This window comes from Rhinichthys klamathensis, unplaced genomic scaffold (genome assembly GCF_029890125.1).
Source record: "Rhinichthys klamathensis goyatoka isolate OS25496 unplaced genomic scaffold, OSU_Roscu_1.1 h1tg000098l_1, whole genome shotgun sequence".
Classification (NCBI taxonomy): domain Eukaryota; kingdom Metazoa; phylum Chordata; class Actinopteri; order Cypriniformes; family Leuciscidae; genus Rhinichthys; species Rhinichthys klamathensis.
This window is the reverse complement of record NW_026606637.1, coordinates 3,556,769-3,571,953: the sequence shown is the minus strand read 5'-3', so window position 1 is coordinate 3,571,953 and position 15,185 is coordinate 3,556,769. Positions and strand designations below refer to the sequence as shown.

At 38.2% G+C, this 15,185-nt stretch overlaps 1 protein-coding gene across 1 annotated transcript in view; it reads left to right on the top strand.

Annotated features, from left to right (window-relative positions):
- The window catches only part of wdr18 (WD repeat domain 18), a 76,948-nt gene that overhangs the window by 19,747 nt on the left and 42,016 nt on the right, over positions 1–15,185 (top strand). The window contains exon 5 of the mRNA XM_056252683.1: positions 14,539–14,682. Coding sequence (XP_056108658.1) covers positions 14,539–14,682 — 144 coding nt within the window. The remainder of the gene's footprint in view (positions 1–14,538; positions 14,683–15,185) is intronic.

Below are 15,185 nucleotides of genomic sequence, written 5' to 3'. Positions count from 1 at the left end.
TTGTCGTAAAAATATACATATTTAAAACTTTATAAATGAAAATTTCTGACTTCCGGCAACGATCGATGCACGTTCACGGGTGATGTTTTGCTCTGCTCTCTGGCTGCGCGGGCGCGTTCGTTCTACGTCACGACGCTACGTCCTACCTCGTACGCCGACTTCCATCACCCGTGGACGCGCGTCGATCGTTGCCGGAAGTCAGATATTTTCATTTATAAAGTTTTAAATATGTATATTTTTACGACAAAACCGCACGGATTACCCTCATAAGGCCTTCGTTTATCCCCCTGGAGCCGGTTGGATTACTTTTGTGAAGGATATATGCACATTTTGGGACTTGAAGGAGGTGGACCCCATTGCTTCACATTATATCCACTGAAGGGTCTAAGACATTTTCTAAAATAACTGAAAATGTGTTCGTCTGAAACAAGATTGACATATGCATCTCGAACGGCTTGAGGGTGAGTAATGCATGGTTTAAATATCATTTTTGGCCGAACTATCCCTTTAATGTTTGCAGTGATGAGACCTTGGGTTGTCATTCAGGGGAAGTTTGCATCCCATTTGCGCTTTCTCTGTTGATGTGCACTTTTTACAGACCTTGTTAGGCATTTACAGTAATCCTGTCTTCCAGCTAAAACACTTTAAAAGGTGTAATTTTGTTTTAAACGCACAATAATGTGTGCTTCACCTTCCTCAAGTTCGAAACTTTGCTGAAATGTGATTTTCCTGCTAATGAATATGACATAGGGTCAGTAAGTGTCTGGGCAAGAAGCAAACTGCATAAGCAGCAAGTAGTAGTAGTAGTCCCTGTGCTGCTGTTCACCGCTCAGGGCAGTTTCTCCTGGATGGCTTCAGGCGACATGCTTGATTTGACTGAGAAGACAATGTGATGATCAATGCCAAAGAGAATGATGTCCCTGGGGGAGGGCTGGAGCCCAGCGCGATGGACAGAATGGGCAAGAACATACTGTTCCACCTGCTCTATGAGCAAAACTGTTGATTTCAGAGATCCATACAATATTAGACGCATCTGATCGTTCACACCAGTTTAAACCTGTTCTATGGTCGACTGATAGTTAATAGGATAATAAATATACAAATTAAAGGATTAGTTCACCTCAAAATGAAAACCGTGCGTATGCAGACCCTGCGCAGAATTCCCTTAATAAATCCCAGTCAGCGGAAGATTGTGCGCACATGCGTCTACCCCCGAAATATGGAGCTTACAACGCCTCGTTTTATTATGCATATCCTCATCTGCATATCATTTGCATATGCATATTCATCCACGTGATACCATGTTTAACGGTACAAGACATTAGGAAAATATGAGATACGGACGTACCATCACATTAAATTGCTAAAAATCATTTAGTAGCCTATCCTTGCCTCGTTTTTGAATAAATAAATCGAATAGTATAAAATACATTTCAGAGAAAGTTTTTCTCAATCTTTTCCACTGGCCAAATAGTATTTTTAAGTGATTTATATTTTTAATGGAAACCGATGGAAGCCTTATTGTGCATTATTTGCGCGAAAATATTTTGCGCTGTAGTTAAAACATTAAAACACAGCATGCCACAAGAAAAGTGTTCTAAAGCATCGCATCCACAACAACTATTTATTAGAATATAAAAAATGTTGTAACTTCTCAGTAATGATTTCATGTCATGTAAGTGCTTAACTCCATTAATGAGAATGTCAAATTTAATCTAAATGTGTATATCAGATGTAAAAGATAGTTTAAATCATTATTTTATTTATTTAAACTGTTTTTGTGCACATGCACAGTATATTTATGATTAGGACTCATAATGAAGATTTATGTTTTCCTTCATCTTCCGTCAGATATATATGCTACTATCAGCTTCACTAAACGGGCCAACGCGCTCGCTAGCGCTGACATTTAAGAAGGGATGGGTGTTTTCTTCAAGTGATAGGCTAGAGTGAAATTCTATTTGTATTAATCTTGCTGTATATGTGTAATTTTCTAAAAGTGACCAAAAAGCCATTTAACTTCAGCTGTTTGTTTTTATAAATCACAACTTGTGCGTCGGAAGTGGCGTTCGGCTCTTTCAGGACCTGTTTTGTGCGTACGCAACGGTTATAAATGAGGCCCCACAGCAGTCTCCGTTACACCAAAGACAGATTTAAGTCGACTAAGTAGTAGTAAGTGATCGACGGTGTCGAAAACTGCACTTAGGTCCAAGAGAATAAGGATTGACAGAACCAGAGTCAGATGCTAATAGGTATAATGATAGGTGTACCGCAGTTATTCAGGATAAGACTAAAACACGTTTTGGAAAATGTATTCATGATGAACTCGCGTATTATATAAGTTTTGTAAATTTTGAATACAAAAAAAAACATTACGTACTGGAGCTTTAATTTATTATTGCCAATATTTACTCAGAATCAACCAATTAATCACTCTTTAACTTCTAAAATAATCATACATGGATGGTGGAACCCTCCCAGAGATTCTTATGATTAAATCCAGAGTATAAACTGCACTTTTGAGATCAAACTCAAGAATGTGAAACTCTAAATCTCAAGCATCAAAATATCAAAGGAGGTAGCAGCAACATCATCCCTCCAAGGTCAGCCAGAGATCGCCCCGTGGACTCACTTTAAGTGTTTCCTGTGTGATCATTGAACCTCAGCGATGAATAATTTCCAGTACTTTATGCTGATACACTGTGAAGAAGTGGAGTAGTTATTTGATCCTTCACGCTTTAAGCCTGAAACTTGAGCTCTCAATGCTGATCTATTTTTCACGTCTAACGATATCCCGGTACGATTTTGGTTCAGACTTTATGCCTGCTTTCATTGACATTGCTTTGACAGGATTACGCCAATAATCAAGCCCATTATAAAGAAGCCACAGGCATGACTGATCTACAGGCTACATGCTCTGAGGATCTGTCATGAACGACTGGCTCTGCTTAGTCTTTGTTTAAGCTCGAGGTGTGCCCGCGGCACCGCGGTACACAGGCCTTCAATGTCACACTGGGTGCACTCTCTCATTACCTACAATCCCCCATGGGGATTTTGCAGGACCGGTTGCTGTCATTGCTGATCTCTAGTGAGGAGATATGGGAGAACGAGGTGTGTTTGTCTGTGGTAATAATAAAGGGGAGTTTACCAAAGGGTGACTCACCCCTCTCTTTCTCCGGACCGTGACTGCCACGCCATCGCAGGTGCAGGATGTGGAAGTATCAGCGAACACCCCGAGATCGTTGTAAGAATGAATGTCCTGACAAAACATGCTCGTGGCTCCCGTATAATCAGCCTCGTCTCACGCTGTTGAAAGCCATTTGAACGCTGTGGCTGCTGTCAGGGTCCCAGGACCTATCTATATTAGAATCGATCAACCCCCATACCTAAGGAGTCAGCGATTTGAAAATTTGTTTGTGGTGTCCGTGGGAATGCTGCTCGCACTGTTTAATTGGGCCAAGGCTGTGACACGTTCTGCTCTCGGCTGTTCTGAGTGATGCTTGTCATGGGCTTCGTGTGCAGATGCTGTCATGGCTGGTTTAAGGCTGATCCTTATTGACTCTCATGCCTCCCATCACTTGTGGCAGATAGCAGGGGAATTATCCGACTGGATTTTGACGTCGATGCATATTCGCCAGCCGTTGTCTTATTCTAGAGAGCTGGATGTGAACGTGAATCTTTTGGGGAAGACCATCGTTTAATATTTGTTGTCTGTTTAATTTAAGTGACATTGTTATGAACCTATGCAACATTGCGAATGAATAGGTGTGTAACAATATAGCGCAATACACAACAAATGCATCAATATGTATCGTGGATAGTGACAATCTGTATTGTAAATAGTTGTGAAATTTCTGTGAGTTTTATAGTGTCAGGAGGACTACATTAAACTATTATATATAATGTTGAATATAATGCATAATAATGCAGTGGGGGAATATTTGTGGGTCCTGATAATGCAAAATGACTTATGTTGTTACCAGTAAAAAGTGGCCCAGATTATTTTAAATATATCTAGCCAGTGACAAGCATGTTCGTCTAAAATAATTCTGTATTTTCAGCTTCAGAAACATGAGTATTTGTATTCTGGTGTCACTATTGTCCTGTGCATTGGGTCATCTGCACTAAGTCCAAGCCTATTCATTTCCTTCCCCAATGTAATACCAAATTTAGCATTTTAATCAACAGTACATTTTCTGTTAACCTTTTACTATATGTCTTGGAGTATCGCATTAATATTGTATCGTGAGTTCAGTATCGTTACACCCTTATGAATGAAGAATGTATTCATGTTTTTTTTTACAATTACTTTACAGTTGTCAAGTCATCTTTATTTAGATAGAGCTTTATACAATACAGATTGTTTCAAAGCAGCTTTACAGTGATAAACAGGAGAATGATTCAATGATGCAAACATAACTCAATTCTGCTGTAAAGCAGCTAAGACAATAGTATCATTATTCATCATTATTCAGCTGAAATCAGTTCAGTGTTAAATCAGTACAGTAGTGTGTGAGATAATCGGTGCTGAGAGAGTTGATGAGCATTGCAAAAACAACAACACAAGGCTGCAAGGTGTTGAGAGGACTCAACTTTGTCATTATCTGCACTTAATCCTGTTTGCATGCTTTACCATCCACCACTTTACTGAACGACGGGGAAACCTTTCTGTTAACTGAACCAAAGAGTTTTGAAGATCCCGTTTAAATTAGATTGAAATGTAGCCAAAATCTCGCTGGAATAGGTTCAAATGCAATAGACCTTCATTTGATTTTGGGATAGTTTTCTTTTGCACTTGAACTGGTCTTACAAAGACTTTTTTATGTTTAACATAAAATAAAATATGTAGTTATAAAATAAAACCAGTTAAATTTAGTTAAAAAATGGTGCAAAATAAAGTTTTCAAAGCTTTAACTAATAAAAATTTCTGTCTCCTTCTGCAGTTCTGAATGGACATACTGTACAACTCTTTCTTGTTTGTAAAACAACCTGAAATCACTACATTTCTATCTATGAGATGGTGTGAAGCTTGTTGATCAGATTCAATGTCAAAGTTGTTTTGCTTTCAAGTCAAATGTCTGAGTCCTGCCCTGGCTTCCTTCTCCGTTCATGAATTTTATAAAGGTTTATATAAGGTCAGAAACTGATTTCAGTCAGCTCTTCAAGCTGCAGATCTACTGGCCTTGAATGGACTTCATCTTCATTATAATGGATAGTGGGCTGAGAGTCATTGCAGTATATTGCATTTTATATATAAATACATAGAGCCTAAAGGTATGTGAAATGAATAAGCTATATGAAAGGTTTAGGAAATAGAATTGAAAATGCAGTCATGACAGAATTTAAAGGACTTTTTTTTTTTTTTTAAATGTGTCAACTAGTAAATGTGCTTTTTGTTTCTTTATGGGTGTTTCTTCAAGTATGGGCACTTTTTAATTAAACCCATTTCAATGGAAACTGGTGCTTTTCAAGAGTGGAGATGCACAGACGTCACTTATCAATGACAAAATATGTACAATCCTGGGGGAAAAAATGGGCCAAGCCAAAAAAGGGAAATATGTAGTGTTTTTTTTATTATTTTAAAACTATTTAAATCACAAATCACTGGTCAGGCAATTGGCAAGAATTGCAGAAATACTGTAGTAACTTTGCATGGAATAGCCTTGCCGTTTGTTTTCTTTAAACATTTTAAGCCATGTGGGTAAACTTGCAGACAGCTTTATACAGGAAGAAGAAACAGTGTTGTTTCACAATGTTTATGGCTTCAAAATGTTCGATTTGTTGAAAAATGTCTCCCAGTTAGTTTGAGTTTATTGTGAGGCCGGAGCATTGTCTTGTTAAAAAATAACATCTGATCATTCCACTTTAGATGACAACTTTTCAATTGTGGAAAACAAGCCATTCTACAATATTCACATGTACTCCAAAGTAAATTGACTAAATGACTTTTTAAATGACTTTTCACAGTGAATTAGCTCACCAATATACCAGTAGCTAAAAGGCTCCGAGTCCGAACACAATGGCACCTCTTCCTTCTTGCTTCACTGTCGTAGAGATGCATTTATTATTATATTTCTCTACAGATTTTCAAAGACACCGCTCTGGAGCATCACCATGCAACTCGTGTTTCAATGTGATTCATCTGTCCACAAAACTCACAACCACCCTGAATCTAACTTCCCATATTCTGCCAAAAACTTTATTCTGTCATTGATGTTTTTCTGAGACAGCAATGGCTTTATAAATAGTGCATTTGCTTAAGTTTTTCTAATTTCCTGACCAATAATTTGTGGGTAAGACTATAGATGCTAACTAGTGGTCGACCGATATATTGTCCTTGGCGATATATCGGCCGATATTTGCCCTTTTTAAAAAATATATAAATTGGCATCGGCCGATACGTTTTCAGGGCCTGAGCACACACTGCTCCAATTCTCCATCTTCATTAGTTATGGTCTAGTTATGGCACGATCAATAAACTTTGAACCCTTGATTTCAAACTATGCTGCGCTATATTCAGTTGCCCACTATGTCATATTCATGTCATTTTCACTGTGTACTGTATGTAATAAAAGTGGTAAGTTTGTCTTTATTTGAAAAAAAAATATGATTCCCAGTGCACACAAACATACCAGATTACTGTTTTTTCCCCCATATTTTTTCCAAACAATTTTATTTGTGAAAAAAAAGATTACAGAATCAATGTTGCCATCTAAAGTCTGTTTTAATTTAGAGATTCATTTTAATTCATTTTCAAATTATTTTATTTATAATTTATTAAATATTATACATTTTATATTATAACACACACACACGTCACTCGCACACATGGAAATCGCGTTGCACACACAGAAACAGGATCACAGATAATGATCAATGCTGTCCCGTGACTTTTCAAAACACTGTGTCATGATACCGTTTACGTCGACAGCACTTTTCCATACAAATACTTGGTATAGTTTGGTGTCTGACTGAAACAAATATTCTTGTTTTGTTGTGCTATTTGAGACCTTTTCAATGACACGTTTATCGTTATGTAGTATGATTTTACTAATCACATTTTTATATAAAGTAGTTTTTTTTTTTTTTTATAGTTCTTATATGTCAGCAAATTTGAAAGCATTTGTTAAGCGATGGTCATTTTTCCTATATTCACTGTTACATTGTTCACATATTCAGCTTTAAACGATACCTAATTTGTGTTAGCACAGCAGTTGTTTTGTAACATGACAACTTTGATAACCATAATTTAAGAGGTTATGGTTAACAATTAATCGATTAATTGATATTTAATTTAAACAACGATCGATTGTGGGAAGTTATGTAAATTTGACATCCCTAGTTAAGACAATTAAAAGCTTAGTGTTTAGCCATTTATTTATTTATTTTTATATTTAGCTGCTTCTCGAACTACCACTAAACAATAATTTTTTTCTTTTTCTGAACTCTCATCATGATATTTGTTGGCTCCAGTCACTCGCCCCCATTTGTGTTCTGTCCCCTTTAGACAAAGTTGTCGTCATCAGATTGCAATCAGTCAAGTTTTTGATGTTTAATCCGTCCCACTGTTGTTCATTAGTCATCTGAGCTCAATAGCATCAGCTTCAGTGGATTACAGACCGTCAGTCACCATAGATTAATTATTCTGTCTGTCGTTGCCGTGAGGGGATTCGGGGAGGTCACGTCGCACAAAGAGCTGGGCTTGTTAGCACAAGAGGGATGGAGAGGTGTCTCTGTGTCAGACTGCAGACCGATCACTTTTGGGTATTAATGATGTGGTTAAAAACATCTGACGTCTGCATGGAAAGACAAACTAGAACAGAGTTCAGGCAGGAACTGCCCACACCGATGCACTGCATGACCTTTGACTAGAGCGTTGGACAGCCTGATTTATTATGGTCAGTTAATTTTGTTGAACATTACCTGACCTTTGCCCTACATGTTTAGACGTAATCTTTTATGCCTATGGTTTCTCATTAGGGCTCACACAGTTTTCAAGATTTGAATTATCTCTGGTGCAGGTCATAGACTGAAATACTGGCTGGACATATTAATTGGCTGATAATTGACCATTCAGAAAATCAACATTGGACTATAACTAAGCCAGTAGGCAGATTAATTGATGTAGTCATTCTACTTGGTGTTTTGAAAAATTTGAATCAACTTTTGTTTTCTATCTTCATTTTTATTTAAAGTTTTTCTTAAAATATTAGTTTTGCTATTGTCATTTGTATGTATATATATGTAAATCAACAAAATTCTAAATCATCAAAGTTTGTCATTCATGCGTGTATGTATTTAAATTTTATATATTTGTTTTTCATTTTAATTGAGTCGATATTGTTTAAACTTAGCATTAATTTAAATTCACAAATTTGCTATTATTACATTCTATATTTCTAATAATTAAGTCTAAATCTATTATTTTAATCATGTTTATACATTTATAATTAATATAATTATTATGAAATATAATTGTATTTTTAATATAATTTTAAATTAAATTATTACAATTATTGTTATTATAGATTTATACTTAGTATATAGAATGTCAGCCACTCTGTCTGCTGCTCTCTAGATATCTCCATGTTTTTCCTCAAGAATTTACATAAACTATCGATACATTAAATTATATGGTTTTTGTTCCGATCTTTTCTCAGTCAGTAAAAGTGACTATTCGATAATAGGCAGTTTCCTTTTGCTCTTGACATTTTAAGACAGGGTCATGGGCATTGATCCTTTTCAGTCAAAATTATTTTACGGTCAGTTTGTCGTCTTTATGATGGGACATCAATCCAGCTGGACTCGTGCAGGGAAGGGTGTCGGAGCTCCTCTGTTAAATGATCATTGTACAAGCTCACACACAGTATGTTCTTGCGCACTAAGTAGAAACTTCAACTTAAATTTTATATTTCCATTGATTAAAGATCCTTTAAAAAGCAGCTGTAAATTAAAGAATAATGGTTGTTCTCTAGCTACTAGCTCTGCAAGAATAGATCTTTCACTTGGACTGAAAGTTTGTGTTGTTGGCTCAGCAATCTCACTGCAGAGAACTTGAGCTTTCCAAAGCTGAGCTTCTGAGCTTTCTAATGTCCACTTCAGCACTTTCTCTGAGACGATAACACTGCATTACCCCTGAACCAATTAGAGATCATCAGACTTTTTGGCAAAAGTGTTACTGTTACGCTGGAAGTTGGAACGGAAAGGTGTAGATGTTGGAGATCTTTGTGGATTATATCATCCTGGGGGAAGCACAGTCCTGACATACACAGAGTGATGGTTAAGTCTTTGTCTTTTGTATTCACTCTTATCTGTGTCTCTTTATTCTTTTCTCTGTCTGCCTCTCTCATGATTAATTTCTAGATTGATCAATGCAAACATCAAAAACCTAATGATTTTATGTAGTTGTTTTTATCCAGCTGAATCACATCGAAAGATCTGACGGAAAAGAATGGTTCGTTCACAAAGCAGATATCGTGACTTCTCTCATGAACTGTCACGAAGGTCAAGATTTTAATTGCTTTTCTTAAATTTTAAGTTTCTATCATAAAACTTAAGACTTCAGAAGGTTGCATACAAGTCTTATGGACCACACTCATCATAGTCAAGTATTTTATAGACATACAAAGGAACGAAATGTTGTGCATCACAGGACCACTGTTGCATATATAAATACACATAACTAGGGCTGCACGAAATGAGGAAAAGCTGTGATGTGCGATAACATTGTTCAATATTGCGATGATGATATGACTTGCGATAAATATTCAAATGTGAATGTTAGCTATACTGTTCCCTTGTGTTTTAATAGGTTCTTTGTGAACATAGAACCTAAACATTGAATAGCTTATTCCCACTGAATAAAGAAATCAAATAGATCATTTTGGACATGCTTTTATTGAACAAATTGCACATAGGCATTATAACTATAAGAAATTAATGTTCAATTTCCCCTGCTCCTTTTAAAATATTTTCTTGTAAACTCAACAAAAACATCTCTCTCTGAATAAAACACGTGGGGAAAACAACTTTTATAATTAAATAAATAGAAATTAAATAAAAATGGCCATTTAAAATAACTGTAATGGCTCTCACTACAACCCATAAGGGCTCATAAAACCAGCAAAAAAAAAAAAAAAAATCTGCCCCTTAGGGCAAGTTACTGCCTTGGTTATCTATTTAGGGCAAGTTCTTGGCCAAGAAAACCAGCATGCTAACTTTGCTAGGTTTCAAACATATACGTAGACATGTTACCACATTCCCTGAAGTGCTGAAGAGCCTCTCTGAGGGTGAACTAGTCGCAGGTATACAAAGATACTTCCGAGCAAGTTTGGTCTGCTTAGGGCGTTTTCACACCTGAAAGTCCGCACCAAGGTCCGAACCAAAGTTCACGTTTTGATACATTTTATACTTTCAGAAAGTTTTGGTTTGGTTCCACACTGCAATTACGCGAGCGCACTAAAGAACTTTACGTGATATACTTGTGTCCTGTCGTCATCATCTATGTGGGCTGCATCTCTGCATTGATTGGTTTGTAAATGGACGTGCGTCTGACGTCAGCGTGTTGTCAATTCGGCGGGTAACTTTGACAACATGAATGTACAGACGCATATCGTTGCAACTATATTGTTATTTTTATGGCATAATTACCAGCAGCACCAATTTTCTCATGGCATCACGCGCCTTTGTATATTGCTGTCGCAGTTTCTTTATCTTCAGGTGGCATTGCTCTCATACCCTCTCTCTCTCATCCTCTCTGAAAATATTTGGATTTCCAGTTGACTTCTTATGTCATCAGACCATACTTCAAGTAAAAACCTCGTCTCCTCCTCTCCCCATGTGCTACCACGGCTCATTTTTCCTGCCACCTGTTTTTTCGGCTATGCGGGAACCACCGGAACTTCCTGTAAAAGGTCTGAAAGTCCGAACCATACAGAAATGCTTTCACACTAGAAATGAACCAAACCTTTGTTCAGTTTGATCCGGACCGAGACTACCTCTTTTCGTCGGACCAAATTTCATCTGTTTGGTCCGGACTGTGGTCCGGGGGAGGTTTCACACCTGTAATTTTGATTCGGACCAAACTGAAAAGTCCGAAAGTCCGGACCAAACAAGGTAGGTGTGAAAGGGCCCTTATGGTAGGTGACCTGGTGGACTTTCCACCAGGCCAAAGGGTCTGCTTCACTGTGAATGGTGGGGGAGAACAAGTAGCTGTTAAGTTCAGCTTCAACAGCTTGCTCCAGATGCATGAAAGATGCTGTTGAAGTGGGGCTTGGATTTGTTTTGAGCAAACTGCCCAATGATTGCTTTGTCTTTTTTTCGCTGGGTGGCTCCATGGTCTGGGCCTCTGTGTTCTCAGAAGGTGTCCCCTCCTTCTGTGCGGAGTCTTTCATTTCTGACATGATTCTGCTCTTGATGTCCTCAACTTTTTCACTGCTGATGTAGGTGACCTTGGACCTGGGGTCCATGAAGGATGCGATGTCCAAAAGTTCTTCTGTTCCTGGGTCATCATACTTTGTATTCATGTAATCCAGGATTTTCACTTTAATGGACTTGGTTAAATCTGTGTCATCTTCCTTTTCTGCAAGAACCGATGTCTTTAAAAGATGAAGGACGGGTTTCACATATGAAACACTGACATAGATTTCCCCGGAAAAGACAGCAGTAAATTCCTGCAAAGGGTGTAATGCCAGGTTTACAGACTCAAGTACATCCAGGTCCTGCCTGGAGGGAACCAGATGCCGTGTTTTCCGGTCTGCCGATAGGACATCAGAAATGGCCCGCTGCTGCTCCAAGACCCTCTCCATCATCTTTTGCCTTGAGCCCCACCTAGTTGGACATTCTGTGATGAGTGAGTGCTCAGGGAGGTTGTGCTCCTGTTGTGCTTTTTTCAGTGCCGTCTTCTGCTTCCAGCTGTGAGAAAAAATGTCCCACCACTTTTTTGCAAAGCCCAGCGGTCAATGCGGCTGTCATCCTTAACAGCATTTTCTGGAAAGAAGATATGAAATAAATAGTTACAAATTATTCAAACTACCAGTAATCATTGTAGCCAATTATTTAATTATTATTTAATTGTTTATAATTAATATTAATTTAATTTAATAATTTAATAATAATATAATTATTTAATTATTGTAATAAAGTAATATATCAGAGGCTGCATAATTATTATTAACTACAATTCTTACACAGTGATAATTCAGGTACTCCATATTATAGGCACTGTGACCATGCTGAGCGTACTGTAGCTGACACTTCCTGGGGCTTCGTCTGATTGGCCAAATAGCATGAATGCACCAACCATGTCTTCAGGGCTACACGTGATAGGTCAAACGTGTGAATGCTTGGCGCATGTAATAAACTTTTTTCCCTTATTCATCGTGTCAGGCAGTCTTTTGCGATGTGTTCATTGCGCATGTTCATATCGCGATGACGATGAAAATTAGATGTATCGTTCAGCCCTACACTTATAAAAAAGAGGTAATCTAACTGAAAATACAAACATATATTTTGATTCACAGAATGTAACAACACGAAGTGCACACTGTATAAAAGAAACATTTAGTGCAAACTGAAGCAAAAGGATTAAGGGTATAGGGAGATTAGCATACATACTTAGTATACATAATGTGACAGAGACAGATTCACATTATAAAAAAAAATACACTTAGAAGTGACGTAAGTGCTTTAGACAATGTGATGTGTATGTAGATGTGTTTTCCAGGTGAGCCTGGATGGCAGTAAGGATTTGAAAGTGTCCAGTGCATAATATACTGAGGGAGGAAAAAGACAGAGAAAGTATTGGGACACCAATGATCTTTGCAGCAGTATTCACTGTCCAGTGTAGGGTATTGTGTCGCTGCAGTCTCCATACCGGACAGTGATGCAGTTGGTCAACAGAATCTCAGTGGTGCCCCTGCAGAGTGTGTTGAGGATGGGTGGAGGGAGACTTGCTCTTTTCAGCCTGCAGAGTAAGCGAGGCACTGCTTGGCCTTCTTGGAGAATGTTGTAGTGTAGAGGTTGTCAACAGAGATGGTCAAGGTGTGCACCTCCAGGGATTTAGTGATTCTGACTTACTCCATGGTAAGCAACATGGAGCAGATAGAGTTTGTTATGGAGACTGCACTTGATGTGATGCATGACTAACCTCTCAAAGTACTTCATGATCAGGTTCAGTGCTATGGGAAGGCATGGATGACTTCTTTAGTACCGGTGGTGGTGATGAGACGTGGGGGTGGCTGCCTGTCTCAGTGAGGTGTTAAAGATGTCTATTAGGACATCTGTCAGCTGTTCTGCACAGTCTCTTAGTTCATGGCCAGGTATGTTGTCAGGACCCCCAGCTTTGCATGGGTTAGTACTAGATTGGGTCTTCCTTGCGTCGATTGAAGACAGACAGATCACCTGGTCATTGGGAGGTGTGGCTCTTTTTCGTGCAAGTCTGTCATTCTGCATTTCAACCCGTGCATAGAAGTGGTTGAGTGCATCTGGGAGGGATGTGTCATCATCACAGACCTGTGGCAGGGGCTTGTAGTCTGTAATGGTCTGAATGGCTTACCACAGGCTCTGTGTGTGCTGTCGGTGAAGTGATTGTTGATTTATTTTTATTTTTTGTGTGTGTGCATACAACTGTTTTGCCGCCTTGATGCTATGTGACAGATTGGCTCTTGTTTCTTTGATGACTGCTTTATCTCCTGATCTGAATGCAACATCTCAGGTCTTCAATAGTCCAGGGACCTCTGCTGTAAGCCATGGCTTCTGGTTGGCACATGTGGTGATGGTTTTGGTGACTGTCACATTATCAGTGCTCTTCTTAATGTAGGCAGTGACTGTTTTAGTGTATTTTTGCAGGTTTGTCTGATTGTTGTTTGTAGCTGCCTCTTTGAACGTTCCAGTCTGTGTCCTGAAAGCAGTCCTGGAGCATTGTGGTAGCATCCTCTGGCCATACTATGATGTTTTTATTTTGTTGTTTTTGTAAAATGGGTTTGGCAATTTCAGAAGTGGTCTGCATGCTGGAATTAGCTTAACATAGATGTGATTTGAGTATTCAAGGTGGGGGCAAGCGACAGCCCTATATGCATTTTTCCCAGCTGTGTAAACCAGGTCTAATGTAAACCAGGTACCTTGTTTCAAAGTTAACATGTTGGTGATAGAGCTGACCTGATCAGTAATAGAGTATCCCTAGAACATGTTGTGTGATTGTGACTCGACAGAATCGAATAAAGTCCACTTTTCATATAATACTTTTATGGTTATTTTGTGCCCAGTTACTGGAGTGACCAGTATCATATTAGAAAATGTGACATTTTTTATAGTAAACTTAATATAAAAAGCTATATTTTGGATTAAAAAAATATATATATTTGTAAAAAAAAGTATGTATATGCTTGTGTATGTATACTTGACATTTTAAGTAACATAATGGGAACATAAAACAATTCTTAGAACTTGGCACATGTTTCAAAAAAGATTGTTGTTTTTATGATCTTTGACAATCTTATTTTTATTGACCCGATGTCTTTCTCTCTCCTCATGTCATAGGTTTGGGAAATTTCCTCTGGGGAGATGCTCCTGTCCGTTCTCTTCGACGTTGGCATCATGTCAGTGACCTTTGACCCCTGCGAGTATTTCCTATTCTGTGGAGGCAGTGACGGCAATATTTTTCAGGTGTCTCTATGCAGCACGGTAAGCACTTTAAACGCCAGCATTTCCTGATCGCTGGCATTTATTCTGAAAGCATATCCAATGAGACCTTTGTAATAGAGTTTTTGACACCGTTGTGAAGTTGTTTATGAGACATTTAATTGGCCCATGGCACATTGACGAGCAGCCTGTTGGGGTTTCATTAGCAATAATGCACCCTGTCTTATCTTCACTGCATTAGATGGAGAAGATTAGTTATTTTTACTGGACTCCTGCTTGGCAGCGATTAGATATAAATAGCGTCAAATCATTTTCCGTCAAATCTTCGTTTCTTTTATTTCGCATAGTATTCAGAGTAAACTTAGTCAATTTCTGGTGTTAAACATTTATATGCTGAGATTTGCGATCCTCTGTTCTGATCCTTCAAATGTCTCCTCAGCACTGCTGAGAACTAAAGTGAGTGATTTTAAGTGTTTTTTTTTTTTGTTGAGTTGTCCATTTCAGTCCAGGTCAGGGCATCTTAGAGAAAGCGCTCTGTGCTGGAA